General features: G+C 47.3%; 1 protein-coding gene and 2 long non-coding RNA genes across 5 annotated transcripts in view; 1 reads left to right on the top strand and 2 right to left on the bottom strand.

The window, feature by feature from the left end:
• Positions 1-1,418: 1,418 nt before the first annotated feature.
• Positions 1,419-3,459, bottom strand: LOC308652333. Its single transcript, XR_014022759.1, has 2 exons — positions 3,044-3,459; positions 1,419-1,564 (listed from the first exon to the last, which is right to left on the bottom strand). It is a non-coding gene; the product is annotated as an uncharacterized lncRNA (long non-coding RNA).
• Positions 3,460-3,610: 151 nt separating this feature from the next.
• On the top strand, positions 3,611-8,394 carry LOC308651972. The gene is made up of 2 exons (XR_014022701.1): positions 3,611-3,791; positions 4,010-8,394. It is a non-coding gene; the product is annotated as an uncharacterized lncRNA (long non-coding RNA).
• A 1,400-nt stretch (positions 8,395-9,794) lies between these two features.
• SRL (sarcalumenin) overlaps positions 9,795-24,908 on the bottom strand; it is a 39,398-nt gene continuing 24,284 nt past the window's right edge. The window contains exons 2-7 of one of the 3 annotated variants that reach the window (XM_081299593.1): positions 21,457-22,800; positions 19,560-19,661; positions 18,403-18,498; positions 15,034-15,150; positions 14,089-14,322; positions 9,795-12,523 (exon numbers count right to left, since the gene is read on the bottom strand). In XM_081299593.1, the coding sequence (XP_081155719.1) occupies positions 11,712-12,523; positions 14,089-14,322; positions 15,034-15,150; positions 18,403-18,498; positions 19,560-19,661; positions 21,457-22,800 (2,705 nt within the window). In that variant the 3' untranslated portion in view covers positions 9,795-11,711. The remainder of the gene's footprint in view (positions 12,524-14,088; positions 14,323-15,033; positions 15,151-18,402; positions 18,499-19,559; positions 19,662-21,456; positions 22,801-24,908) is intronic. The other 2 variants (XM_081299594.1, XM_081299595.1) reach the window with 2 other exon arrangements.

Genomic DNA, 24,908 nt, shown 5'->3' with positions numbered 1-24,908 from the left:
ACAGCTTTGCTCTGCTATGCCCTCCCTGCCTTAATGTTCTCCTTGACAAGGTCCCATGGCAACAGGGTGAAGCAACCACAGCCTGAAACCTCTCAAACTTTGAGTGAAAATAAACCTTTCTTCCTTTTGTTTTTCTCAGGTACTTTGTCAAGACAATGAAAAACTGACTAACACACTGTAACACAATAAATAATACAAGAAATACTTTAGAGAAGGCCTACAAAAGGGAGCTTAAGAATCTGCAGGCAAATGAGACTGGAAGGATATTGTGGACGAGGTGGCATGAGCTAGGCTTTGGTAAATGGGTTGGATGTTACCAGTAGAAATAGGTGAAATTGGGGCTGGGGCTGCAGCTCAGTGGTAGAGTGCTGGCCTAGCATGCGCAAGGCGCTGGGTTCGATCCTCAGCACCACATAAAATAAATAAATAAAATAAAGGTATATAAAAAATCACATCAATCTTCAAAAAACAAGTGTTAAAATTTTTTTTTTTAAAGAAATAGGTGAAATTACCTCCTGATGGAAGAGACACCACCAGGAAAGGACTGTAAGAGGATGTACCAAATATTAGGCAAATCGATGTGGAAACCCAGAAGAGTGAGCTGAAACAGTAGATTTGACATGAACAAGCCCCACACAGGAAATGGCATGAGGAAAAGGCTCTAAACCCAAATGCTGCAGCAGCAGGTTTATTCTGAATGGGAAGTTTATCAGGATGAACCTTGGGAGTTCAAATGCCAGCTCCATTCTTAATGTCTGTGTGATCTTGGACAAGTCCCTATCCAAAGTTTCAATTCTTGCTTCTGCAAGGTCCCTACTTTCTACCCAACAACAAATGAAAGAGTTATTGGGTCATCTAGAAAAGAAGAGGCCAATAAAAAGAGATTATGAAGAGAAGAGATGGCCAGGGAAAGGAAATTTGGAGAATAGAGCCCAATGCTGTTAAGCTGAGCTTTCTGCTCCACAGCAGGCCATTTTAGGGGTGCTGGTAAAACTCTCCTCATCAAATTGGTTGTTGGTTCATCCCTGAAGAACGCTGTGTTCCAGCAGCAGCACCAGCAATGCAATTAGCAGAACAGAGCTTGTGGGTGGAACAGTGGGTAGGAGTTGAGCAGGGAAAAGAGGCAGCACCCTGGGCCCCTGCCCAGACTGTGGGGTATAAGAATCAGGGGGTGGGTAAAGATGACTTGAGAGAAAGTTTTAATTCCAAAAGCTATCCTCCACTAGGAAAGAAAAGCAGAAGACCGAGATATGTTTTCAGTCTTCCATACTGGCTCCTTTAACCTCAAGATGTTGGCCTATTATATAAATCAGCAGGTGAGACCCCAGCAGGCATATAACTCAGCTCAGCAGATGGCCTTCATTCCCTGTGGCTGAGCTTCCACAAGTCCCAGGAGAACGAGCACAAGGAAGCCTCTTCAGGGAGCCTTGAATGTTTGCTCTTTATTCACTTTCTTTTCATTCCACATAGTAATGATTGTATATAATTCAGGATTCTGGAGACACTGATGTCAACTTGGTTATTCAAACCTTCATCCCTCAAGTTGTTTCACTGGTCAGTTTATCTGTCAAATGGAGAAAACTGAATTTATGCGAACATGTAATGAGATCATAGACACTCTTGGCAGAGAGCAAATGCTCAAGAAATGTAAACTATACCTAGTTTAAATATTAATGTAAACTTTATATTAGTTATGCTGGATAGCTTTCATTTGTCCTTCTAGGTACATTCTTCATTCTTTTCCATCATATTATGCTTTAGAACTGCCCTGTTTGGACTACTCAAGACTCCCTTGCCCTGATTTCCAATTCTGTTTGGTCCAGAGGAAGCTTTGACAGACCAGAGGGAAGAAGTGAGGGCAGTTTTTATTCCAACTCCTTTCCTGAATTTCTTGACCCAAAGTCCCAGCTCTAGTAAGATGATCCTCCACATAGTTTCTGTGCCTCCAGAAGTATAGGTGGCAAGATTCCACTATCCCTAGCTGTTTCCCTACATCCTACCTCAAATTAACCAATTTAAATGTGCCATCTGTTTTCTGTGGCACCCAAAATATACAAGGGTTAGAATGAGAACTGCCTGGGAATAGGGAGACCTGAACTTAAGTCTCATCTCTGCCATTAGCTTGCTCTATGACTTCAAAGAGTCTTTCCTTTTTTAGGCCTCAGCTTCCTGACCTGTAAAATAAAGAGGGTTAGACTGTAAAGCTCTTTTGTGCTACAATTCCCCGCCCCTACTAAATGTTCTATGAAGTTAAACCCAGGGAAGAACCTAGAAGCCAGCAAGGCTAATGACCTCTTGAAGAGAACATTATACCTATCTCCTTTTCAAGGTGTTTTTTTTTACTGCTTATGCCTAAATCATGTCCCACTCCAAAGCAACTCTCAAGAAAGCCCATGAAGTTAAAAGTCAATTATCTTTCCCTTCAGGAACTATTTAACCACAGAGCCCCTTTTTATAGGTTCTAACATACCCAGAGGTTGCAGCAGGGAAGCAGTTATACACTGATACCAGAGCATTCCCCACAAGCTGCACAGGGAAGCAAGGTTTGTCTAGGCACTGGGAAATGCAGAGAGACAGCTGGCTTCTAGAATGGAGTGCGCTAAACATTCATCCTGTCAAAAGACATGAAGTGCTCTGGACTGAGATCCCTGTCGTTGGACGTTTCAAATAGAGAATAATGGAGATTATATAGAAGGTGGAGGGAACGCCTAGGGGCGCACTACCACTGAGCTATACCCCAAGACCTTTTTATTTCGAATTTTGAGATTAGGGTCTATGTTGCCCAGGCTGGTTTAGAACTTGCAATACTCCTGCTTCAGTCTGAGTAGCTGGTATCACAGGTGGGGCAACCGGCCTGGCGAGGCTAATGACCTCTTGATGAGACTATTACAGAATCCCTTAAGTCCTTCCCAGCTCCTAATATCCATGATTCAGGAAACCCCAAGGGCCGCAGGGAAGCCATTCCAATGAGTACTGGCCCCGAGGAGCGGGTACGGGGGCGGGACGAGAGGGCAGCGAGGATCTCTTAAAATCCTCATTTTACCTGGGGGATGGCCTCAAGGGCCAAAGTCACTCTAATAAATGCAGCACCAACTGCTCTGGTGTTCTTTACACACATGTGACTCTGCGGGCCATAACCGAGCCTTCGAGATCCTCTTGGGACTCCCAGGTCGTCTGCCCCATAGCCCACAAAGCAGCCCCGTCAGACGCGGCAGCCCCGCCGTCCCCAGAGCGACCCCGCAGCGTGGAATAGCGGCGGAAGGAACCTGGCCCTTCCCGACTGGCCCTCAGCAGCCCCGCCGCCGGTCCCCAGGGCCGAGCCACCGCTCGCCTGACGCTGCGCAGAGCGCAGCCGCAATTTGTCAGCACCGCGACCGCGCATCTGCGCCTGTGCCTGCGCCTGCGCCAGACATGACGCGTGACAACCCGAGAGCGCAGCCCGGGGCGGGGCTCGCGGGGCGGGGCTCGCGGGGCGGCGGGGCTCGCGGGGGGCGGGGCGCGGCGGGGCGGGGCGCGGCGGGGCGGGGCGCGGCGGGGCGCGGCGCGGCGGGGCGCGGCGGGGCGGGGCGGGGCGGGGCGCGGCGGGGCGCGGCGGGGCGCGGCGGGGCGGGGCGGGGCGCGGCGGGGCGATTCGAGGCGAACCGGGTCGATCACAACGCTGGGATCTTCAGAGCAAGATTGGCTTTGGGCAGAGCGCATTGCTGGGCTAGATCCCGGGATCTCGGACTGCTGGGCAGCCACAACGTCGGCCCCAGTCCTCAAAGACGAGTGATGAGTTCCCCATTCTCAGGGTGAGTCATTTGCGCGTTAGGAGCTGGGCTTGAGGGAAGAGGCAACATTCAGCCAGGATCCCGGCTTCGCTCACCTTCAGGACCCCTCTTCAGAGCTGCCCTGCTCCAGCTTTAGTTTCCCCACTAAGGTGCGCTGGGGAAGGCCGAGGGTCCTCCCGCCGCCCGCTTTCTTTCGGACGAAGGAAGAGCGCCCAGACTTGGTCCCTTTGGGAATACAGGCTGCAGCGCCTACAGTCATTGTACGAGGAGGACGCAGCCCAGGAGATCCGTCCACCAATGCATCTTCCTGCAGGCCTGTACCCGCACAGGATGCAGCTTCCGTCCCTGCCCGTGTTCCCGCTGTGACTCATCTACGCTGGACGGGAAGATGGAGGGCCAGGAGATGGAGGGCCCAGTGTCCTGGTAGGGCCTCAGAGCCACGCAGGACAGCATGACCTCCTCTTCGCTGGTCCTTCACCTGTTAACTGTCTCTAGAAATGGAATGACCTAAAATGTCACAGGGATCCAGAGAAGGGACACAGATTGTGGCCTCCTTTGGGCTGGTGGAGGTCAGAGCCCAACAGGATCTCCCAGGCAGGGCTAGGCTGATGGGGTGGTCTGCTGCTCTGGCCTATTTCTGGGACTCCATCGGCTGGTTCCCAGCTCTTTTGAGTGGGGCAGAGTTGAGAGGGGACAGAGACCCCAGTGCCCCAATCCAGCGGGGCCCAGGGGCAGGCAGCAGGCGTCTTGGTGCTAAGCTCTGGCCTCTGCATTCCCACCTCCTCCTCCCTACCCCAGTGCAGCTGCCAGCTGGATCTTCTGAGGTACTGCACAGCCTTGTTTTGCCCAGGAACTTGCAAATGGCCTCAAGCCCAGACTCCCTGGGCTTTCATTTAAGTCCTAGTTTTCCCTAACTTCCTCCTCTCACCTGGATTGTTTCCCCCTCATCACCACCACACAGTTTATCTTTGAGTGTGAACTCCTGATCTTCCTCAGGATCATCTTTCTGATCTCTGACCAGCCAAACCTGCCCACCCCTCAAAGTATAGCTAAAATTCCACTCCCTCCCCAAGCTCCATAACCCCTTATGTGTTCTAGTACTCTCAGTTTGATGCTATCTGAATGTAGTCTTCTCAACAGAAGTTTAAATAAGTTAGTTTAAATAAATTTAACAGTTTATATATGTTAGTCCCTTTTTAATGAGAAAGGGCAGGGCCTGTAATCCCAGCATTCACTTGAGTGTGGGAGTTTAAGACTAGCCTGGACAACACAGGGAGGCTATCTCAAAATAAAAGTGGAAACAAATGAGGAAGCAAATCCTTTACCAGGCCATGTATCCCAATTTATGAATTGAAAAATGTCTCTTCCCTGATAACCTTGTGTCTCTTACTAGATGGTTACTTCCCCCAGTACAGAAACTATGCCTTAATAAATATGCAAAACTTCTAAATCTTTTGATATTGTGCTGGGGAAAACTCAAATGTTTGAATAAAATGGAAGTATACTAGAGGCTGGGGCTGGAGCTCAGTGGTAGAGCACTGGCCTAGCATGTGTGCAAGGTGCTGGGTTCAATCCTCAGCATCACATACAAATAAATAAATAAAATAAAGGTATTGTGGGGCTGGGGTTGTGGCTCAGTGGTACAGTGCTTGCCTGTCATGCATGGGGCACTGGGTTTGATCCTCAGCACCACATAAATATAAAATAAAGATATTGTGTCCACTTTAAAAAAACTAAAAAATAAATATTTAAAAAATAAAATAAAGGTATTATGTCCAACTACAAGTAAAAAAAATTTAAATGGAAATATAACAAATATTTTTGTACTCCTTATAAATATAAAATCACTTTTTTAGTGTACAATAAAAATATACTATACACAATTTGGTTTAGGTTCAGATTAGCACAAATTGATGTGATAGAAAATAGTAAAAAGAAAATCAACTTTTTTGTGTTTATTGTGTATGAGTTGAGTAAACTCAGGCAGAAGTCTTTGGACTTCTCTGGAGATGCAGTTTCCTCATGTTGGATTTGGAACTAGGGATAATAAATATACCTCCCATCTACTTTACAAGATTATGGAGAAGATCAAATGTGAAATGGAATTAAAATTTACTTTTAAGTATGTGTTTAAGAAACAACCCTCAATAAATTTCCTGATGAAAATTACTTTTTTAATATTTATTTTTTAGTTTTAGGTGGACACAATATCTTTTATTTTTTATTTTTGTGTGGTGCTGAGAATTGAACCCAGTGCCTCACGCATGCTAGGCGAGCGCGCTACCACTTGAGCCACATCCCCAGCCCTGAAAATTACTTTTAAATATTTTAAATTTTGTTCAACATGCTGAATGACCATTAAAAAAAACTCAAGTAGGGGCTGCGGTTGTAGCTCAATGATAGAGCACTTACTTAGCATGTGTGAGGGACTGGTTTCCATCCTCAGTACCACATAAATTTTTTTTAAAGTATTTTTAAAAATCAAGCAATTCTGGGGCTGGAGTTGTAACTCAGAGGTACAGCACTCGCCTAGCATGAGTGAGGCACTGGGTTCAAGCCTCAGCACCACATAAAGTAAAATAAAGACATTGTATCCACCTATAACTAAAAAATAAATATTAAAAAAAAATCAAGCAATTCTGAATCTTTGCCAGTTTGTGAAGAAAGGGGAAAGAAAGGTGTGGGGTCAGAAAAATCCCAAGCAAGCAACTCAAAGGCTGAGGCAGGAGGATTGTGAGTTCAAAGCCAGCCTCAGCAAAAGTGAGGCACTAAGCAACTAAGTGAGACCCTGTCTCTAAATAAAATACAAAATAGGGCTGGGGATGTGGCTCAGTGGTCAAGTGCTCCTGAGTTCAATCCCCCCACTGCCAAAAAAGAAGAAAGTCCCAAGCAAGTACCCTAGCATAACCCATAAGGGGAGACAAGTGTCAAGTAGAATTGTGCACACAAGCCATCATCTCAGCCACTCTGACCATCATTCTCATGGGTAAAATATGAATACTAACAGTAATAACAACTGACAATTACTGGATGCTCTCTGTGGGCCACATACGATGTACGATTTCAAGCACATTACACACATATCAAGCCACTTAATCTCCACTATGATAGTCCTCATGGGAGGGAGGGACTATTAGTGTCTATTTTATGAGTAAGGAAACTGAAACACAGAGAAATTTTATTATTTACCTAGGACAGCCCTGTAGCAAGTGGGGAAACCCAGGACCAATCCCAAACAATCAGACTCTGTGCTCTTAAATGTGCTAGCCATCTAACTCCCTATGGGGTTATTGTGAAGATTAAATGAAATGATGTACATAAAGCACTCAGAGTAGTCCCAAGCGCACAGCACTATGATTAGCACTTCATTGTAAGGTATAAGGGTGGTGAGGCCTGCGGGTCTAAAGCCCTGGCACGAAGGAGATACTCTAGAATTGGTTCCCTTCCCCATAGACATCATGAGAAAACAGAACATGTTCCATGGTCCAAGCAGATGTGGAAATGCTCCTATATGAATGTTTATCCTGAGGGTAAGAGGTTGGCCCAACCTGTTGAATATACCTTTCCTACAGACAACCTTTTGTCACTAACTCTGTTTCTGTTTTTCTTTTTGCTTTCTTTGTATTGTCTTTATGGTCTTCTAGAGAAAAAGTAAGGGTTCCTTGGGTTGGGAGAAGCCAGAGCCTAATGTCACAGAAGTTAGAACTGGCATGAAATGTTGCCAGCATGTATTAAGTTCTCTAAAGTCCTTTCACCTTAGTTCACTGTGGCAAGGCATACCTGCAAAGCCAGGGACTAGTAGGATGTCTTTCCATGGCTGCCTCTTCTTGGATCTCAACCCGGTTTGACTATCCAGGTTCACCCCATTCACACATCTGCCCACACATACATGTTCCCATAATCTGTATTCCACTCTCTCATATGAATACAATTATTTCTTCACAGCCACAGTCACTAGTCCAAACCAGGCATACCTCTGTGGCAAGGACTATCTACACACAACGCAAAACACATAGTTACCTTTCTTTACTCTCCCAGAGCCCATGTGAAAAAAGGGGAACGAAAGGTTTGGGGTCAGGTAAAGAGTTCCTAGGTGTTGAACACTGGACTAGGTACTTAGGCATCATTTGGCCACAAAATTGCACACCCACATCTGTTTTCCAATACATAAGAATTTCACATGTATGTTTTTGCATGCCCCTTATTTGTATAACTACTTGTAATGTTCCAATGACATGACCCTTAAATTCATTCTTTATATTCGAACCCCTCACATTACCTGGCTATGTTTAGAATAGCCTCTGTTTTGCTTTCTCCATTTTCTGTTTGGTTGTTCTAGCACCCTAAAGGCAGACTTAACCTAAAGGTGATAGGGTTATGAGATTTGTGAAACAGCACAATTTTGAAGACAGATCCAGCGGATTATTACATTTCTATTCAAAACGACTTTGGGGCTGGGGTTGTGGCTCAGTGGTAGTGTGCTCGCCTGGCATGTATGAGGTACTGGGTTCGATTCTCACCACCACATAAAAATAAAGACAATAAAGTCCATCAACAACTAAAAAAAAAAAAAACACCACACCGACTTTGTGTGACTTTTCTCTTGTAGGGAAAGCCCTCAATTTCTCCAAGAATGGGTAGGAGAAGGTGAGGTGGGGCAGGTGAGCAGGAATGACTTTAGTAGGTCAGGTTGCTCAGTTGCTCAAAGACTGTGGACTGTATATAGACTTTCCCTGATCAGGAAGCAAACAAAGGACAGAGTGACTCCACTCACTCAGCCCTAAGTCCAGCCACTGCTGAGCCAGGAGCACCCTGGAGTACCCAGGGATGTCACCTGAGTCTGGCATCCTCTTGGGCACAACTGTATGGCAATGGCCTGGATTTTTAGGTCCATCTCTCCCTTTTTGGTTCATTCCAACCTCCTACCTCTTCCCCAGGGCCCTGTTCTTTCTCTTTCAAAGCCAACTCTCAAGCAAAGATGTGAAATTTCTTGGAGGATACCAGAGGGAAAACTTCAAAATTCAAGAGCACTGCTGAATTTCCAGGACACTGAAAAGAGCAAATTGGGCTGGGAAGGGCAATCCAGGATGTGTTCAGAAGGTAACAAACAGAAGACCCATGCCCATACCAGGTGGAGAGGGCAATCACTTTCTGGAGCAGCCAGGGGAGGCAGCCATCCTCACCATTCCTGCAGACCTCAGGCTTCCTCCACCGTGGCTATGGGCATCTGGAGGCAGTTGAACGGCAGAGGGCATGGGCTGACTGGTATAGTTACCTGAGCCATCTCTGTGAGGGATCTGGGGATAAAAATTTCAATGACCCCTATTTCTAAAGGGAATAGGCCTTAGTTTCATGACTGCTGAAAGAACAAGCCATCTTCAATACCTGGGAGGCTGGAAGCAGGAGGGAGCTACCAAAGGAGGGTGCCAGAAAGCATCCAAACCAAGAATAAGCACTTTATTAACTCCCAATCTATCCCCAAGAAATCTAAAAATGAGTACATTCTCCTACATAAAAGCAAGATCAGAGATTCACCTTGCTGGAGACAATCAGGAAGGAGAAGATGTTAAAGAGATAGGAACTTTATTGAAATATTCTCCCTGGTAAAGTCAGAATCTAAAGGTCACTGGAAAGGGTCAGCCCCTATTCCTTCACAAATATTCACAGGGACCCCTCTTGGGGAATCTCTGAGTCCCAAGTTTCCCTAGTTCCCAGCCCCATCATCCTTAAGAGTCAGAATCCTCCACAGAGCTGGGCAAAGAATGGGCACTTAGAACCTGTGTTGATTGATCAACAGGCCTGTGGGCAGTCAAGGAAAGGTAAGGCAGACAGCGAGGAGAGGAACAGAATGGAGGGAAAGAAGAAAGAAGAAAAGGAAAATAGGTGGAGAAAAGAAAAATCCAAAAGTGGGAGGACACACTGATAATATAGCCCCCCAAAATACTAATATTGCATGAACTGATTAGCTTCATCCCCCCTGCTTCCCAAAATGATGGTGACATCACAGCTAAAAAAAGGCCCATATAGTCCTGAACTTTTTATTTCCCTGACTGCATTAAGAAAAAAACAGATTCAGCAAAAGCAACCAACAGGGATGAGCAGTGTGAAAGAGACAGGCAGGAGGCATAGTCTCCCAAGAGGATAAGTGATTTGGAAGTGAGGCCAAGGGGTTGGGGTTGTTCATTTGGGGGAGAAGAAAAGTCCAAGGACAGATTGCAACTCATCTGCCCCAGCTACCAGGCTTCATGGATGTCCCTTACAGAACTCGCTTTTCTTTTCCAGTTGGCTTGCTCCTTGAAACAGTGTCCTGGTGGCTTTGGAGCCTCTGGCTCTCTGTGAGAGGATCTGGATCCTCCATAAAGTCCAAAGCAGCAGCCTCTCTTGCAGCAGGCATGGGACTGCTCTGAATTCTGAGCAATACTAAATCAAATTGGGGTTCTTTCTGGACCCCATCTGATCACCAATCTACTTACATTGCCTAATCAACCTTTTTCTCAAAATTTCCTTCTGATCCAGATGACTACCCAGTGCTGGTGGGTCCTGACCCAGGACAGGATTAAGGACCCAAGGATAGCTTGCTCCCAAGAGGAGTGGCCAGATGTGACCTTCAAAAGGAGCCCTTCAAGGCAGGCCTGGGCTATCCCTGTATGCACACATCTCACAGTACATGCTCCCTTCAAAGGGCACTTATCCACTGGGTCTCTGTGCCCCTCCAAGGGGACAGTGCTTGCTGGCCATGCAGGACTCTCATGATGAGTTCTTTCTCTGTGGCCTCAGGTTTGTCATCTTCCTGACCTCTCTTGGATGATGTACACACATATCCACACTCACTGGTGTTTGAAAGCCCTGGATGTCCTGTGGTACAGTCCACAGCTATCCATGTCAAGGACAGGTGGACGCTAAACCCTAAGCTTAAGTTGCCACTGATGCCAGATGGCTGGTGCTGGTTCTCATTGTAGGAAGTTTCTCTGGTTTAAGTGTTGGTGCATCAGGGAATGGAGAAGAAAAGAAAGGAAAAGCCATAGTAATGGGAAACTGAAGAAACAACTTTTCTGCCAAGTACTTCCACAGAGAAATTGTGGAACAGCCTCTTCCTAAATTTGGGAGAGGCTGACTGCCCAGCAAAGTCCCTAAGGACAAGGAACAAAGTCTCCATTGTCCACTCTGAACCCAACACCTTTGGGATCTGAGTTTTCCAAGACATGCAATAGACAAAGACACACTGCAAACCAATTAACCCTCTGAGCCCTTCCAGTACCCTCACTTAAGTTACTTCCAAGAGGGAACAGCCTGAGTCCACCACCCACTCACCACCTCTTGGGGCCAGTGATGGGTCTGAGCTCCCCAGCTGGGACATCACAGAAATGGCATTTGGGAGGCAGATCCTCACCCTGACCTAGGCACTCTTGTTCTCTCTTAGTGTTATGGAGAAACAGTGAAGAGGTACTGGGGACAGGCTCAAAATTCAGGTAAATTTAGATCCAAGAGGCTATCTGCCTTTGAAAGTCAGCCCAAGCTTGGGAGGGAGTAGAGGAGGTTTGGGGAACAAACAGAAGACCGTGTGTGGAAGGAGCCAACATGGACCTGAGAGCCCTCTTCACTCAGGCTGTGTTTAGCTTATTTGACCCTCATTTAGTATACACTAGAATTTAGCTGCTCTCTGTCCCTTCAAGACAGGACCCAGGAAAAGCAAGTAGAGCCTGATTTGCCTCAATCAGGCCTCCTAACTGAAGCAACAAGAAAAGCACACTATAATTCACAGTTTCCGCTCTCCTCCCTAGACCCACACACCTTCACCTACCACAGGCCTCAACAAAACTCCCAAATCTCCAGTGTGTACTGATTCTCACCAGTGTGGCTCAAAGGGTTAATAAACCAGGACTTCTCAGACAGGACACAAGATCATTCACCAACAGGGACCCGAGAAGAGCTACACACTATCTAGTGCTTCTTGTAGCGATTCTTTGGGGTTTCACTACACCCTGTTTTGTCACAGTTGAGAGCACCTGGATTCTTCCCCAACCCGAGGCTACCCAGGAGGCTGGGAAGCTCCTGGGTGATGGCCCGCTCTATCTTCTCTAGAAAGCAACCTCCCATGTAGGAGCACTGCTGAGAGAGGAGTTTGAAATTGGAAATGGGGTTGATGCCAAAGAAGTCCTTGTAGGCCTCTCGGTTGGGAAGGTCAAACTTGCTAACATTGGTCTTTGCCAGGATGGTCTTAAAGATGTAGAATTTATCAGGATCTTCCACAATGTCCTTAAAGACCAGTTCTCCATCACTGAAGAAGGTCATTTTGTCCTTGTAAGTCTGCAGATAGCGGTCAACCAAGAGGGCATGAATGCGGACCCGAATGGCATGTTGGCGGATGAAAGCAATCTTGTTCTCCAACCTGTTTTCAATCACCTGGTTCAGGTCTTCTAGAAGGGAGATCTCTTCTTTGAGGAACAGTTCCCGGTGAGTGTCAGGTTTATAGTCTTGTGGCCAGAAGGAGCTGACATAAACCCTTGGAGGCTCTGTGACATTTATGAGAGGGGCCAAGCTCCAGAATAGGGCCCCATACACTCGCATGAGCATCTGTGTGGCCAGGTTGTCAGCCTTGTTCAGGATGATCCTTATCTGAGACTCACGTCCCTTCAGCTGGCGAAAGAGCATCTCCAGCTCCAGACCCACATCCAGCTTGGTGGGGTCAAAGACAACAAAGATGAGGTCGGCTCTATCGATGAACCACTGGCACACATCGTTGAAGGGGTATCCTTGAGGAGACAGAGTGAGAAGTCAAGCTGGTGGAGCTCATGCAAAGCCCCGCATACCTCCCTTCAGAACCAAATCATTCTGTGGGCTGAAAGTTCATGCTCTAGGGATTTTCTGAGTTTCTAAAGACTACTGAAGAATTAATTGCATATCTCCTGCTCTTTGTCAATCTCTAACCAAGAACAGCCTGATCCTTCCTTTCATCTACAGTGGAATCCAAGTCTCTAAGGAATTAAAATACTTGTTCAAAGTGGAGATTTTCCAACTGTCTAAAAAAATCTAGGGCAATGGAAAAACTGTTAAGGAAGTCAGGGAATTGGAAGAACGTGATAGAGGATGCAAGATTTAGGAGAAAGAAATAAGGATCCAGTGTTAAGACTGACAGAATTTGGGCTTTGCCACTGGACAGCTGGATAGCAAATGCTCCTAAGCTCTAGCTCCTTACCTACAATACAAGAAAAGCAGTAACTTCAAAACTGATGAGATTATTATATTGTGATGAACAGGAAAGCACAGAATCAAAGCTGCCAGTCATATAGTGGTGCCCAATATATTTTAACTCCTTTTGCTTCTTATTTCCTCGATTTTCTTATTTACAAAATGAGATGAGGAATACCTATCTTGAAAACATTGCATTTTTAAAATTTTTATTAGTTATTGATGGACCTTTATTCATTTATTTGTTTATATGTGGTGCTGAGAATCTAACCCAGTGCCTCACACATGCTAGGCAAGCATGCTGCCCCTGAGCCACAACCCCAGCCCTGCATTTTTTTTTACAATGACCAACCAATAATGCATAAAATTATCCAGTGTATAATTGGATATACATTGGGAGTACAATAAGGTTAATTTACTTTTATAATTGTGAGTGATAATATCATCACCAATAAAACAGGATCTAGTTATAACCCAAATGATGGTCATAACCACAAACTTAGATCAGGCATCTGGTCACATGTTTCTACAACTGCCCTGTTTAGGACTCATCAATGCAGATAGGCCTGTGTCACAACAGTACATAGTGGCCTATGCCATGGCCTCAGGCTTTCCAGGCCCAAAGTGGTGTTCCCCTGACACCTGAAGGCAAGCAGGATCCTAGAAAGTCTGATAAAAGCTTAGACAGAAGCAGAACTGAGTACACAGAAACTGGGAGTTAGGAAGACTCGAACATCAGGTGCAACCCAGAGCAAGCCCAGGAGCCCCTGGCCCAGTTTAGCCAGAAATTAAATATACCTGACTGGGATCTGATTAGTCCAGGCCCTTGACTACCCAGGACAGACTGGGCCTCCCAAAGACGATTCAGTCACAGCATAGACCTCTTGGAGCTCTTGCAGAGAAAACTAGTTCTCCTTCTGGGAAAATATTGACCATCTTCAAACCAAATCAGTCCTTGGGGAGGTAGGAGGATGAGGCACTCCAAAACCCAGTGGCACTCCAGTGACAAGGAGAAGAAGGTGGAGGTAAATAATGCATCTCCTGGTCTTTGGCAACACTGGCCAAACTTCCTTCTCAAGTAATTTTCTAAGACAGAGCTCTTGCTATTCAAAAATGGGTGCTAAATTACCTCTTTCTTGTTGTTTGCGATTCTCAATGATGCCTGGTGTATCCACAAAAGTGACCCGCTCCAGAAGTTTGTGAGGAACCTCAATACCAATCAGCTTCTCCAGAAAATTCTGGCCAAACTTTTCGAGGGGCGAGAAGGACCGGGAACTGTCAGCGGCCATGACGATGCCCTCGATGGTTTTCAGCTTGGGCCCGTGCATCAGTACCGTGAACTCGGATGTGGTGGGCTCAGCACCTACACGCAGGGTGAGATTGCAGGAAAACAGTCATCTCTGAGAAACAGATGGCTGCAATGAAGGTGAATGAGCAAGACTTTTCAGGGAGGGTTTGCCACAAAGGCAGAACATGTTTGCCAAGCTACTTGTTTCTTTCTTTCTTTCCTAATGGCATTAGCACATTTACATTGTAGTGCAACCATCACCACCATTTCCAGAACTTTTTCAATATTCCCAAATGGAAACTCTGTGTCCATTAAACAGTAACTCCCTTTTCTCCTTCCTCACAACTCCTAGCAACCACTATTCTACTTTCTCTACAAATTTTCCTACTGTTGGTACCTCATATGAGTGGAATCATACAATATTTGACCTTTGGTTTCTTGTTTCTCTCACTTAGCATATTACTTTCAAGCTTCATCAAGATTGGAGCATCTGTCAGATATATCTGATACATTCTCATAGCACAATCATCCCTTTCCAAGGCCAAGTGACATTCCATTATAGGAACAAACCACATTTTGACTGTCCATTTACCCATCAGTGGACTTGTGGATTATTTCCACTTTTTGGCTACTTTAAATAATGCTGCTATGAACACTGGTGTAGCTACCAGTTTCCTGTATGTATTTTTAATTATTATTGAAGACTATATAAATGTTTTAATTTTTCATAGTACTTTTACATACGACATTCAAATACTAACAATCACATTAAAAAAAATCTCTTACCTGTATAGAGCTGGTAGCGAGTGTTTTCTAACCCAAGAAGATAGTTTATCATGGTGGATTTACCAACGCTCCATGGTCCCAGGAACAGCACCATTGGCTTGGAAGTGATCTCCCCATCTGTAGACAACAGGGATGAGAAATGGAAGTGAAAGAACAATAGCTCTTACTGTAGGGGAGACACTATTCTCTAAAGCACTCTGCATCCCTGACCATCATCCAACTGAACTGAGCGATTCTGTGTGCACTGGTTCTGTGCAGCCATCAGTGGCACTTCTCTTGCTCTGTAAATGCAATCACTTATTTAAAAGAAGTTATTGTGTTGACCTTGCCCAGATCCTTGGCATATCTGCCCGCACCAGAAGGAGGAGCTAAGTGAATTCCACAAGCACTGGTTTAGTGCTTACTCTGGGAGTACAGTTCATAAAAAAGGAAGGAAAGAGCTTCTTCAAGGAGAGAAGTTACAACTGTAACCCAAATTGATAACAGAGAAAGAAAGGACATGGAAGAAACCTATACAATCTGGGACCATCTGAATTCTGGACCTGCCTTGTCCCCAGCTCTACAGTTTTCTTCATTGGCTCCCCAAATCCTCACCTTAGGCTTAACTCAACCCTAGGCTCTAGGGCCAGTCTCTACTATTAGTGTCCAAAGTCCATTACAGATTTGCCTTTGTCCAAGACCAAACACTGAACAGGGTATACTAGGGTTCTAGGGCCCTGTGTACAAGGACCTTCTAGAGTCCATGCTAGGAAGCATAAAAAGCAAAGATGGTGTAACTCAGGGTAGAGCACTTGCCTATCCTGTGTGAGGACCTGAGTTCTATCCCCAGTACCACACACACAAAAAAAGCAGGACAGGGAGGGGAGGGTGAGAGGCTTTTGACATGAGATGCAGTCAGTCCCACTGCTGATTTGCAGGCCTCCTCAGTGCCTCTCTCAGTTTTTCTCTGAATAATCAGTCCTACATAATTAAGTCTCCAGATGTCTCTGTCTCCCTGAGCTTGCGTAGAATACTAAAATCCTCCTTTTTATTTATTTCATTTATTCTTATATTTTTATTTAATTCCTTGGCTCAAAAATCAGAAGTATAAAAATATACACAATGAAAAAAACCTCCATCCCTATCCCCAATCTCCCTGGGCCACAACACCATCTCTAATAGGTAACTACTGCTCAATGTCTTTTTTTTTTTTGAGACAGGGGTCTCAGTATATTGCTCAGGCTTGTCTCAAACTCTTAGTAGCTGGAACAACAGACATGTGCCACTATGTCTGACGCCAGTGCTAATTTCTAACATATGTTTTCCACTATCTCAATGCATATATAGCAGTGTTTATCTATATCATGTTCCCCTCTGTCTTTTTATAGTACTTCCTCTTCTGCATCTGGATGTTTTATGCACTGGTTTTCTTTCTCTGGAGTGAAGCTAAGTCCTAGAAGATTATGTCTTATGAATGCAGGCACATATACATTGCCTGGAAGGGATACCATGGTCATACCCCTTCCCTCCCTGCCTGTAAATATACAGAGGTCCCCATCTGGCTGGGGCAGGCAGGGAGGTGACAGGTATTCCCAGTTATAGCCATAGAGACTTCACAAAAGTCTCTTTACCCAGGCCCTGAGGTGGAGGTGTGGGTGGGGGTGAGGGAGGCCAAGGCGGGCCCTGCAGATCTGCAGGTTCTGAGACAGACCCCAGACAAGGTTCTGCTGTTCCTACTCTCAATAGCAGGGGGGCATCACCGGCATGTGTGGGAGAGACCAGCAAAGAGTGCCAGAGACAGGAGGTCATGTAGGAAACTGGCGAGGGACTTGGGGAGAAGAGCCAAGTTCAGAAAGTGAGACCAGGAGCCAGCAACATACGCCCTCCCTCCAGAGCACCATTCCTGGGACAACGGGCAGCCTCCTGGCCTCTGCTGCTTTCAAGATTGGGGTTTCCTGGGAGTGCCACACCACTCTTGGTGTCACGGCTGGAGAGAAGGTTAAGTGTGGAGGACAGAGCAGAGCCACTAGGAGACTGTAACCTCACACCAAGGTCTCTATGTTCTCTGTGAAAGAGAAGAGCACTACTTAGGATTGTGAGAAGAAGTATGGGAAGCTACAGAACAGGGTTTCCCCTGGGAGAAGATACAGAGTCTCCATCCTAATCCCATGTGTGTGACCCAGGAAACACAGTGCTTCCTAGGCATTGGGTTCCTCTTCTGTAAAACAATAATATATACCCAATAATATCCTATCTACTATAAAGCTATTGAGAGAATCAAGTGAGATAACACAGGAAGACATTTGCAAGATCACAATTAAAACAGCAATAGGGCTGGGGTGAAGCTTAGTGGTAGAGCACTTATCTTAGTGGTAGAGGCCCTGGGTTCCATCACCAGCACCACAAAGATGAGTAACACTAAAAATGGCATGGCTGCAGGGGAATAAGTTTGCTCATCTACTGTTCTTTACCAATTGGTATAGTCAAAGGAAATTTGGCAACAAGAATCAAAATTTAATTTCAGTACTGCACTTTTTAAAAAAACATCTTATGAGTACACTTACATAAAATACGATTATGGTAATGCTTGGAACATTTTTTAAAATGGAAAATGAAAAGTACCCCATGTCCATCAGGAGGATACTGGTTATACAAAACATGAGAGGACCAAGAAAGGACCAAGCAGGCACCAGAAAGAAGAGGGATCTACACACACACACACACACACACACACACACACACACGGCACAATACACCCCATTTGTGTAAAAGAAAGACAGACTTCTCTATGCTCATGTTTGCAGAGAAAATGTCTGGAAGCATTCATGAGAGACTACAACAGGGCATCTTTGGGAATGGAACTGGAGGAGTGAGAGATCAAGAAAGGAAGTGCCCCCCCCCCCCCAGTTTATACTATTATGCACTATTTAAAAACAATTTTTTTATAAGAAGTAGGCCTCATTTTTATTATTTTCACCAGTCCAACACAAGCCACCTGGTAAGAATGACAGGTAGGAAGGGAGGAATACAGGCCAATCAGAGGACTCAGACATGATCCACAAGTGAATTGGAAGCCCTGGAGGGCTCATGAACACAGGAGCAATAGAAGCTCCCTGACCAGGCATCACCGTCCCAGAAATCAAAATCTGTGCTACTGAGACATAAATGCTTAACAACGAAATGCTATCTATCAATGCTTTGTGCACTATCTATCACTCCTCCTGGACATGGGTGCTTCACAGGACTAAGGTCCCTGTCCTGCCCAATTCTCAGGAGAGCTCATCCCCTGGTGTACTTGAACATAGCACGTATGGAACTTGTGAAATGTGTAGGCACTGGCATAGTCAGGGTGGTTCAGAGGTGTGGCCCCCACTCTGGGCCATGCTGTACCTGTGATCTCATGCTGCCGAAGCTCATTGTATTTGTAAGACTGCTCCAGGGGCTTGATGGATGAATGGTAGATCTTTCGAAGCCGCTGCAGCACCGCTGGGGGCAAAGAGGAGTAAGAGGAGACTATCAGACTAGGTGGACTCCAGGCAGCTCCTTCACTGTGGGGTGACCTCACACCTTAGGCAGTTCTACCCCTGTCTGGTGGGGAGCACGGTCATTGGCAACCCAAGAGAGTGTGTGATATGCTCACTTTTGTGGAGGGAACTAGTCCACATCCCAATGTCTGAAGCCAAAAGCATTCTCCTACTTACCCAGCAAAGCCTCCTGAGTTCTTTTTTTAAACTTAACTTTTTTCTCCTCCTACCTCAACAGTGTATCTGGAAATACTAGCTCAGCCTACAGCCCAACTGAAGGTCCTCTCCTTGAAAAATGAGAATTCCATTTATTTTATATCTCTGCTGCCTGCCTCTGCTTGTGCTGCCCTAGACCCAGAGGTCAAAGAGGCCAGGTGCCCAGCAGGCCCACAGCACAGCTACCCAAGCCCTTGCCTACCGCACCCCCAGTGCCCCTGGTTGGACCCAGACATCCCTAGGTGTCTTCCTGGGAGAGTCTGCCAGGTGTGAGGCACACAAGAACTGAGCTCAGGAACCAAGAAACAAGCTAGAGAGGCTCTGGCCCTCACTCTGCTCCTCTCTGGCTGTGCACCAAGAACAAATTGCTGCCTTGCTCTGACCTTGGCTAGCTCATAAGTTAAGATGGGACAAGCCCTACTGAAATTCTCAGGTTATTATGATGATGAAATGAAACACTGGATTGGAAAGAGCCTAAAAGTCAAAACAAATGAGTTGAGTTCTTATTAACTATCCTCTCTGCCAGAGCACAGACGTGGGCATATTCTATGGAGGCGGCCCTGGGATTTGCCGTTGGCCCTTGTGGTAGTTGCTCAGCTTGGATTGCCTCCCTACCAACCTGGAGGCTCCGGTGTTGGTTCTGCTCATGGAGATGCCCCACATAGCACCGCCCCCCCTTCCCAGGTTCCTTCTCTTCCTTGTGGTCCCTTCTGGCTTCAGAGTGACAGCCGTGAGGCTCTATTGCTCCCAGACTCTGCCTGGCTGCTGGCCACAGGGCTGGTCTGTCTCCTTCTCTTCTCTGGTTACCTGAGTAATCATCAGCTGGCTTGTCCTCATTCAGCATCAGGGTGGTCTCGATGTGGGAGCGGTCCCTCATTGGGGCTTCTTCACTCACATCCTCTGTTTCTTCTGAGGGAAAAAGCAGACAACAGGGTCAGGGTAAAGTACGCCAGCTGAGCTCTGAGCTCCAGAGAGAGGGACCAGGGCTGGGCCTCAAACAGGTGCTGAACAAGTTGCCAGGTTGAACTGAACTGAGTTCTGCCTTTAGGATAGAATTAGAAAATCCAAATTTAAATTCAAAGTATTGAGATCCATTTTACTTACTGAACACCTATTACATGCCCAGCACCTAGTGTCATGCTGGGAATGCAGTGGTGCCCACAGGGAGCTTTCCCACATTCTAGTGGGAGATAAATGATGAATAGTCTTTAAAATATGTAATAATTAAGAACAGTAAGGAAGCTATGAGATGATGAATCCTGGCAGCTACAGGGCCTAGGGCTGTGCCTACAGCCTTAGCAGGGAGTCAGAGGAGTCTCCCTTGAGGTCTGCAGCTAAGAAGGGGTTAATTAGTAAAGAGAGAGGAGTTTCTATGAAGGACCATATAGGAATTGTTTAGCAAGATGCAGAGAAGCAGTCTATAGCCGGTCACAGGGAAGGGGAACTGGGTGCTGGGGAGCTGAAGAGGTCCACAGGGGCCTTAAAGGCCACCATGGGGGTTTGCATTTCATTCAAGGCAACGGGAGCCATTCAAACAACTGACACAACAAATGAGTTATCAGGATCACACTGGCAGGAGAATGGGTAGAAGGAGCCACTGCCATGTCTGGTGTGTGTGTGTGTGTGTGTGTGTGTGTGTGTGTGTGTTTAGGGTCCAGGTCCCTCTGGACCCTAAGCAAAAAACAGATGGCCATGCCCACCACCAGCTAGCTCCAGGGCACAGGCTGCTCACCTCCCTAGGCCTCTAAGGTCACAACCTTTTTAGCCAGGCCACCTGCTCAGAGGGTCTCAGATTAGGAGCAGGTAGACTTGGATCTGTGGGGCAGAGGGAGACCAGTATCCATATGCATCATGCAGTATCTGAGTTCAAACCCATGCGTCTCCAGAAGGGAAGACAGGGAACAGGGAGGTGCTTACTGCTTGCAGGCCCACCACTTACAGAGAATATAAGCACTTGACAGAGTATATACATTAAGTTCTGCAAGGAAACCTGCCGGAAGCTGTCTGGGAAAGTGAACACCTGACCCCAACCTCCACCCTGAAAGCCCAGCTTCTGTTCTACTCGCGGTCATGGGGAATGAGGACTGAGGATCCTGAGGGTCCTAGCATCACTGCCCAATAGCTTCTTCTCTGCCCTATGCCCTCCCTTCCTATTCCCTAGCCCTTTGAGGGCTACTCTACTCCAGGTGGACGTTTCAGGGACATCAGTGGCCATAGTCAGCCCAAGTTCTCATTCTGTGATCCTGGCCTCTTGGTCGCAGTTCCCATTCCTCCTACAGGAGGTGTTCAAGTGGAGACCCAGGAACTAGTTCACAAGGCGATCACTTAGTGGTTCCCAACTGCCCTCCAACTCCCTGCACATTGCTTCACCAGCTGGACTTGGGGCCTCATTCCCTGCCATCAGTCCTCTTATGCCTTGTCCTCAAGGCACTGGTCCATCTAGCAACCCTAAAGGAGAGGTTCAGAGAGCCAGACTCAGAAATGGCCAAGTCCCTCTGGACCTTCTTGTTCAGTCCCCCCACACTGGAGAAGACAGAGGATACCTCCCCAGGCTGGTACCCCGAACAGGCCCCACCTGGCAAACCCACAACTACCTAGGGACTCTCCCACACATCCCATCCCTGATTGTCTGTCCTATACAAGACTTCCATGAAGAATGGAACTGCCCAAGGTTCTGGAGTTGCCTTAAGGAATCAATTCCTACCCTGAGGAGCAATTACAGGATTCCCCCTCCCCTGATGTCCCTCTTCCGGCTCCTCTGCATCAGAGTCCTGGGCCTCGCCACCCTCAGACCCTGTATTTAATCCCTCTGTGCCAAGCTGGGCCCCTTCCTGCCCAGAGTTCGTGGCTCCTGCGGCTTCCTGGGGCTCCCCAGCCTCCTGGGAGGTGCCCCCTTCCTCTTCTGAGCTAGCCCCATCGCCACTGTCTTCTCCAGACTCTTCTTTGGATGGAACTCCTCCTTCTTCCTCACTTTCACCTTCTTCACCACCCTCTTCTTCAGAGGAGGCCTCATCTAGCTCCTCCTCAGGCATCCCTGGTGCCCAGCCCTCAGGGGGAAGGTCCTCCTGGGTCTCCCTGGTGCTGGAGCTCTGGGCATCCCCAGACTCTTCACTGGCCTCTGTGGCTAGGCCAGCCTCCTGGCTGAGGCTGGGTTCCCCCAGGTTCTTGGACCCCTCCCCGGCTGCTGTGTCCGGTTCAGCCTCCAACTCTACTCCCATAGGTGTGGCCACAGGGATTCCATCTAGCTCTGCTGGTGGGTGGTCAGGCTCTGGGATGCCCTCGCCTTCTGCCTCCAGGGCATCATCGGCCTGGGGCTGTGGCTGGTCCTCAGCCCCCTCCCCGGCTTCTGTGTCCTTGTCACTCTCTGACTCTTCTCCAGCAGATGTGGTGATGGGGGCTCCATTTGGCTCTACCAGCTGGTGATCAGGCCCTGGGCTGCCCTTGCCTTCTGCCTCTGGGGTGTGGGCCTCTTTATCCTCTTCCCTAGGAGAGGCCCCCAAGGCTTCAGGCTCTGTCACCCCTGATACTGCTCCCTGCATGGAGCTGTCTCCTAGGACTCCCCTGGCTTCCTTGTCACTCTCCTCCTGTCCTTCTGCCTCCCCACTGGAAGTTCCCAAAGTGGGGTGCCCCAGCCCAGCCTCTTCCTCTCCTGGTCCCTCTCCGAAACTGAGCTCTGGTCTCTCCTCTTCCACGGGACCCTCATCCCCTCCTGGAAGGAGGATGCCTGCCACTGGTGGCCCCTTCTCTTCCTCCCCAGTCCCTGTAGCATCCCCAGGTGGAGATGACTCTGAGGCTGAGGCATTGGAGAGGCTGGCTTCTGGCTCGGGGCCTGGGCCAGTGTCAGCAGGAGGGGCCCCGGTGGCGGTCTGCTCCGAGCTCTCAGCCTCCCTGTGGTCTGGGTAGTGAAGGAGCAGATTCTTGTCTCCAGGGGCCGCATCTGCATTAAGCGCCCTTTCTTTTTCCTCTAGACTTGCGTTTCCAGCAGAGAAATGATTCTCCAACAAATTGCCAACATCTTCTGTGCCACCCGAAGCAGGGACTTGCAGTTCTAAATGATTAGAACATGATTGGTCAGTTCACGGGGTTGGCACTTGCTCTGCTTCTCAAGAGTCTACAAGAATCTAGCTCCCGCTGACGGGAATATGGCATGTGCCTGGTATGCAGGGTTATGCCTCCCTCCCCAGGTTGTCATGATCACCTGCCTCCATCCCAAGATGTTAGAGGACTGACCCATCATCCATCACTAAGTGAGTTAGATGATACACTACCCCAAGAGCCCCAAAGACCTATCCCTGACCTTCGAGTCCCCATTAGGTCCTAATGATTACAATGGATGGAAACTTGGGTGAGCCCTTACAGTCCTTCAACCTTGCTGACAGGCACGTGCCACCTGGCTCACGAGGAGATACTTCCAAGATAGGACAATGTTTGTACATTCCACCCCTGGTCAGTTCCTAGAGTCATTAACCAGCATGCTTTTTATACTGCTATCAGCAAAGGGGTGAAAACAGGTGTTTGCAGGCCAGATAATCTTAGGTTACATGGCAAAGTACTTAGGGGATTACTTGTGGCTCTCAACCTTATTAAGTCACACATCTAACTCTGTCCCCTTTAGGGCAGGCATTTGCTGGCCTCACTACCTTAGATTAGAGGGGACAGGGACTGAAGAGGAGATATCCAAATCAGGCAGGCCTGGGCTTCCCAGTGGCCTCAGCCAACCCCTTCTAAGGGGATCCCCTTCTAAGGGCCTGTAGCTTTACCCAGAGAGGGAGGGCATAAGAGGGAGCAGGAGAGAGCATACAGGAGCCCAGTCTGTGCCAGAGACTGCTGCCAAAGGTCAAGTTTAATAATTTTGGAAAATGGGGTGGGAAGCAAGGGTTGGGCCTATTCCTTTTGCCCCTCCTGCCCAGACTGAGATCTGTTTAAAGAGGAGGCCCCACCATGGGAGGACAGTGCAGGCTCATGGGGATCAGGGGACTGCATATAACTCACCTTGAGGTGGCTGAGACAGCCCCAACTCCCTTGACTCTCAAGGCCTCTTTCTCCCCACTCCTCTGCTGGGTATAGACACCCTTCTCTCATCTCAGGCCAAGCCTGGTGCTCCCATCTCTGTGTCCCATAAAGAAAAGTCTTTCAGCCTCAGAGAACCCTCTCCCTGGTTCTCAGAAAGCTGGGGCAGCCTCCAGGGTAAGGAAGGGAGATTTTCTCATTAGTCCCTTCATGCAGCCTACATGAAATTCAGAAGGATGGAAAGCTTTGGGACTTTTTATAACAAAGGAACCCTACACTAATATATAAAGTTTTCTGCAAGCACTTTCACAAACATGACCACATTTAACTTCCTTCATTACTGCCAGACAAATTTTAGGGCCAAATTAGTGGATGGTCTTTGACCTGCCCCAGACATGTGGCCACCAGGTGACTAAGGGGTAAAAAACCCAGAACTGCCAACTCCTGGTCTGTGATATATTCAGCAGGCACAGGAAACCCCTTTCCAGAGTAACTTCAGTCCCTTCCTGAAGGTGCCTTCCCTCTTGGTTCATGCTCTAGACTGCTCATGGATGGCAGGAACCATGTCTTAATTCTGTATTCCCAGGTCACAGGCTGACCCATAGAAAGTGCTAAAAGAGGTTACATACAGGTACAAGTAAGAATTCCTGATCCCTTAGTTGGTGGTGGTGGGGGGCAGATAGGGTGGGATGCTAGATGTTACTCATTTAAATTTTCTTTCACAGCAAGATGTGGTAGCCCACGCCTACAAATCCCAGTTACTCAGGAGACTGAGGCATGAGGATTGCAAGTGCAAGGTCATAGTCAATTTCACAAGACCCTGTATCACAATAAAATACTTTAAAATGGGGGCTTGTTGGGTAATTGCTCAGTGGTAAAGTGCTTGCCTAGCATGTGTGAGGCACTAGGTCCGATCCTCAGCACTGAATAAAAGTAAATAAATAAAATAAAGATATTATATCCATCTACAACTAAAAATGAAATTTTTTTAAATGGGGGCTGAGGGGCTGGGGATGTAATCCAGTGGTACAATGTTTGACTAGTATGCATGACACCCTAGGTTCAATTCCTAGTACCGGGGGAAAAAATGCTTTCATTACCACCTAAGTACTTCCACTCCCTCTAAGTACTGATTCTGCCCCTGCA

This window comes from Spermophilus citellus (genome assembly GCF_964194105.1).
Source record: "Spermophilus citellus genome assembly, chromosome: 6".
Lineage (NCBI taxonomy): Eukaryota > Metazoa > Chordata > Mammalia > Rodentia > Sciuridae > Spermophilus > Spermophilus citellus.
Note: the sequence above shows the minus strand (reverse complement) of the source record. Positions and strands in the feature narration are given on the sequence as shown.